Source organism: Corvus brachyrhynchos, unplaced genomic scaffold (assembly GCF_000691975.1).
Source record: "Corvus brachyrhynchos isolate BGI_N302 unplaced genomic scaffold, ASM69197v1 scaffold283, whole genome shotgun sequence".
In the NCBI taxonomy this organism is placed as follows: Eukaryota; Metazoa; Chordata; class Aves; order Passeriformes; family Corvidae; genus Corvus; species Corvus brachyrhynchos.
In genome coordinates, this window is record NW_008237409.1 from 133,192 (window position 1) to 138,392 (window position 5,201).

Sequence of the window (5,201 nt, forward strand, 5' to 3'; positions counted from 1 at the left end):
GGGCAGGGACTCCGCCGCTGCCGCCATGGGCTGGGAGGAGATGCAGGTCCGCGGGTACCCCGAGTTCGTGCGGACAGCGCAGAGCTACCACGGCCGACCCATCTTCGCGCTTTTCTGCGGCGATAAGGACGCCGAGGGCAGGAGCTGGTGTCCTGACTGCGTGACGGGTGAGGCCCGTGGGGGGAATGCCCTGCCTGCGGCATGGGCCGTGTCGGTGCTGGGGAAGCCGGAGAGGCCCTTTCCGGAGGGTGCCTTTCCGGAACATGCTGGGCGGTCACAGCAGCCCCGGTCCCAGTGCCGCTCCCAAGCTCTAGGCGCAGTTTCCCCTGGTGAACTGAAGGGGCTGTGCGGGCTGTGAGCCGCAGCTGCCGCGCTGCCCTTTTCGTTACGCCCGTCGAACGGCACGGGCTGTTGGCGAGGACTGGTGCACGGCCCAGCAAACAACCAGACGTGCGTCCTACAGTCGGTTTCACCTATGCTGCTCGTGTCGAGGCGCAGCGGTGTCCTCCCCGCCGGTGTCCGGCAGCAGCAGGTGAAGGCTGTTCTCAGAAATCATCGCACTGAACTGCCTGGGTCGTGCGTGTCTGAGCACGAGTGGAGGTGCATTATGGAACCGTCACCCTGCAGAAGGGTGGGCGCCGTTCTGGGCTGCCACACCCAGGACAGCACCGAACGAGTGTTTTTCTTCCGTGTTAGAGAAGAAATTGGTCTTTACTCAAACACAAGTCCAGTCAACGTTCGAGCATGTCATAAAGTCTGAAAAACTTGTGGATAGCCAGGTGAAATGAAATACAGATTTCTAACTAAAGCAGACAAAACATTAATCTGCAGCCTTGCTGGTCCAAGTAAATCCATGTGATTCTGTGTCACAAGTATTAAGTACTAACAGATTTTAAAAATTATTTTCTAGCTGAGCCAGTTGTGAGAAAGGAACTTCATAACCTGCCTGATGAGTCAGTTTTCATCTACTGTCTAGTAGGAGATAGAGCCTAGTAAGTAACTTTGACTGCTGACAAATGGGAACTGTCCTTCTCTGTAAGGAATCAATCATTTTTCGAGGTCTTCACCATCTCTGACATGACCTATCTGCATGCTTGTTTTGAGAAAGGGGTTGGGAGGGTGTGAGGCAAAGCCCTTTGAATAATTTTGAAGCTATTTTAACTTCAAAATGCCCCTCTACAAGCTGTGCTTAACGCCTTCTTTCTGAACAGCTGGAAGGATCCCAACAATGAATTCAGGAGGAATCTGAAACTAACAGGAGTGCCCACACTACTTAAATACGGAACAGTAAGTGATTTGTTGTATGTTCTGGATGTACAGGCATTGAGATGGGGACCTGGCAGGAGTTTAGGGCTGTAAATGAGTTAGTGTATTCTTTGAGAACCTTCTCTTGTTCAAGGAGACCAGAGCATTCTGAACAGCTCTTCTGCTCCCTGTTCCTCACTCAAACAGTTCCTCAAGAGAGAACCATTCTGCTTATTGTGTAATGTCTATAATAAACATGCAGTAAAGGGAATATGTACTCTTGGCTCATAGTGCTTGAGGGGTTGAGAAACTTCTTAGCTACATATTGTTAATGTTCCTGATTTGCAGCTCCTCAACTTTTGAAAAATCCAAATGCTGAACTACAGGAGTGAAACCAGTATGCTCGACTCAGACAGCAGCTCAAGTTGTAACTTGTACATGTTAATTAAATTAGCAGTTACTTTCTTAGAAATGCCTCTTCCAAGGTCAGAAAACCCTCAGGAATGTTTCAGTTGTTATTACCTTGTTTGCTCCGCACCCACTGCCTCACTCCCCCGGACAACAGTTGCTGGATGTGGCTAATGTTAGTGTGTTAAGATGGCTCTTGGCTAGAACAGGTTTTTTAATTGCCCCTAAAACATGTGAACTTTTCCTTTCAGCCTCAGAAGCTGGTCGAAGAAGAATGTTTTAAAGCAGAGCTTGTGCGTATGTTGTTTACTGAAGACTAAAGCCCTCCCTAGTCAATCATTGATGAAGATGGTAATCTCAATTACTGCAGTGTCCTTTCAAGGAATCACTGACCTTTATTAAAACTTTCATGATTAATTACTTCGGACTAGTCAAGATAAATGTCATTAAATTCTGGGTCCAAACCCTACACTAAAATCTTACAACAAAAAACTGTATCTTTCCTTTCATGTCCGAATAAACTTGAGTTTGTGAACAACCTGTTTTCAAAGGAGCTGAGCTCATGTTAGAAGCTGAGATTAGCCTGCACTTACTGAAGAGTAACTGCTAAGTTACACTCACAGTGAGTAAGGAGGAAGGGGAGAAACAGAAAAACCTCCTTTCTAAGCCTGACCACATAATTACTGAAACTGTTAAGATAAATTTTCAATGCCAAAGATGTTTAATGGCTTATCTGTTCAGTCCAAGTGTAATAAGGTGGTGGCTGACAGCTGTAGTGTCACGGATCACATGTTAAGAGCTGGGAGTACCTGCTCCTACAACGGCAGGAAATACAACATGAATGCACCAGAAATACAGTCTAAAAATATGAAAATTAAAAACCCTGGCTGCTGCCAAGAGCTATGTTGTTACAATAAAAACTATAAAGGAATAAGTGGCAAGTGCTTCTCCAATACTCCAAGCAATGACATGTTTCCCCACACACACTGTTCTCATGACAGGGAGTGTAAAGAGACTCCAGAGCAGCCACCACTGGACAGGCAGAGGCCAAGATTCAAGGAAGCCGAGTTTAATGGAACAGAGACAGTTACAGCTTGTTTCCCTCTCTATCTGCAGAGTTTATTAGCACCTGTCTCTGCTCCACTTCCCAGTCCTCACCTTGTACACTCAATTTCTATCTGTACTACATGCTATAAGGAAAACTGCAAAACGCCCATCAGCAATGACTGCCAGGGAAACAGAAATGACAAGTAATAGCTCAGCTTGGTTTCAAAAAAAATACTGCACCATGTCAACTTTGTCTATCATCACTTCACCTTTGCTTGTCCCAGAGCTGTAAGTAGCAGGGAGTTCTCAGTGACCCTTTAAGACACATCGTTATTCTCCAGGGAAAAAGTTTCCTAGGACCAGCCTTTAGAGCTACACTTTTTTGTAGATACTTAGTAAGTAACAAAGCTAGGTTTTGTTTTCAAAATCAAGAGGAATCAACAACTATTGTAGTAAAGCTGTCACAAAACTGTCCATGCTATAAAATAAATTGCAGGTGTTTATTAGTCTTTAAAAGAGTTGATGAAACAAAAACAACCCCAGTCACTCGATAAATTCAAATAAAAGGGACACACATCCAGAGCCAAACTTACACAAGGGTTCATTCCCCTCCTGTAAATACTTCACTAACACAAAGTACACCTTATCACCACTACTCCACGTGCTTTTCATTTTACAGAGGTGTTGTTTTGTTGTTGCTGCTCGGCCAGTGCCTGCTGGAGGCGCATCCTTTTCCGGGAATAGTGCTGCCAGTGGAGGATCTGTTGCTCATCAATAAATTTGGCACACTGAGCATTGACCAGTTCTTTGCGGAAATGTTCATACTGGAGCAGCTCTAGCATATGCAAACATTGAGGATACCTGGATTAAAAACAAACACACGTTAATACAGGTTTTTACAAGGGACACTAAATCTAGAGTGCCCAATACTACTGTAGGTTATTACTTTAGTTTTGACTTGTATGTGCTTTTCCCAAGTGTGAAACCACTTCCGCCTACACACTGTGACTTGGTACCTGCAGTATCAGGCCGGGAAACAAGGAGTCCAGTTCCATTTATAAATGCACGTTCCTGCTTGCTTAGGGTAGCTTCCCCAATGTCTTGGTTTGATAGACCAAATCCATAGCAATTACAATGCCTGTTTCCAGAGCCCACTTAAAGGAGATGACCAAAACCATTTTCCCAAAAACTGAAGGAATTTGCACACTCGCAAGAACACAAAATCACCTTTTGTCTCATGTAAGCATCAATAACGCAAAATTAATCTTAAAATGCACTTACTGCTTTTGTACCCTAACATTCAATAGTTTGATTTTGAATCAATCAAAAGTGCAGACTAAGGCTTTAAAGGAAGATTCTATGCAAAACTCATGAAATTTTTATAATTTTGCCCATTCCTGAAAAAAAACCTGCTACATGTGGACTATTGGAAACAGGAAAATCTACGTTGCATATAACCATAATATTGCATAGTCTATGTTGCAGGGAAGACAAAAGTAACATTACAGGCAGAAATGAAACCCTGACATGCTACTGTACAATATGTAAAAAGAGGTCAATGCCAAACCATTAAAATGCAGAAACCTAAGGGAATTTAGCACTTACTTCAGGTATTTTGCATATTCAGGTTCTTTCCAATAAAGTAAATATTTAAGATAATTTACAAAAGCTTTATCTTTGAAGTAGCCTCTTTGTGCAAGAACTGAAATAAAATGACAAATAAGGAATTGTCAGTTACAGATGGGTGAAAAAAATCTGGACACTTGAACAAATTCACAAACTCAAAACTTTCTCATTACAATCAAATTTCAATAATTTGTATTTGGTAAATAAAAAAAACCACAGGGAAAAATAGTATTTTTATGTCAACAAAATAATAGATTAGTCTCATCTCCCTTACAGTTTGTATCTTTCATTGAATGGAACAGCTTTTTGAAACAAGAACTTTTTGACTGTAGCATCAAAATTAGCAGAGAGTTATGTATAGTACCTGAAACTATTCACATTAGTAAAATTCTGTTTTCAGATAAAGGAATGCTGTTAACTTGACATTAATGTTTAATAACAGACTTGAACTTGTTATTTTTTTCTCCATCAAATAAATGCTTTTATTTTTGCATTCCAACCAACAAAAGACTTTGCATTTTAAAAAATAATAATCCACCTGTTAAACAAATTATTTACAGATTATGCTGTGAAAAACCCTTTGTTTAGCCCTGTCTCTATATTTAACATTACCAGTAACAATAAACATCATTAAACTATATAAACTCCTCAGCGTCCTGGTATTTACTTTAAGTACTCACAGTTGAGGTAATTTGGATTTGCCAGACATTGAACAAACTCCAGCTCCAGCTGGAATCGAAGCCGATTTCCTGTATCATCTGATTCAAGAAAAAAAACAGTAAGAATTGGACCCACACAACAGATTTGAAAGTAATCGCGGTCGATGCGTAACCCGGGACTAAAGAGTCCTGGGGGTGGGCGACGGCCACGGCCGG

The 5,201-nt window shown here is 42.2% G+C and overlaps 2 protein-coding genes across 2 annotated transcripts; one reads left to right on the forward strand and one right to left on the reverse strand.

Moving 5' to 3' along the window:
• Positions 1 to 6: 6 nt before the first annotated feature.
• TXNDC17 (thioredoxin domain containing 17) lies at positions 7 to 2,193 on the forward strand. Its single transcript, XM_008631062.1, has 4 exons — positions 7 to 167; positions 911 to 992; positions 1,212 to 1,287; positions 1,905 to 2,193. Exons 1-4 carry the CDS (start codon positions 26 to 28, stop codon positions 1,971 to 1,973), a joined length of 369 nt encoding a protein of 122 aa, XP_008629284.1. The 5' UTR covers positions 7 to 25; the 3' UTR covers positions 1,974 to 2,193.
• A 986-nt stretch (positions 2,194 to 3,179) lies between these two features.
• On the reverse strand, positions 3,180 to 5,201 carry MED31 (mediator complex subunit 31; the record flags this gene model as incomplete). The annotated part of the gene is given in 4 exon segments (XM_017730868.1): positions 3,180 to 3,561; positions 4,306 to 4,402; positions 5,007 to 5,093; positions 5,096 to 5,201. Coding segments are annotated over 4 exon segments (483 nt in total), but the record flags the coding sequence as incomplete, so codon positions are not given.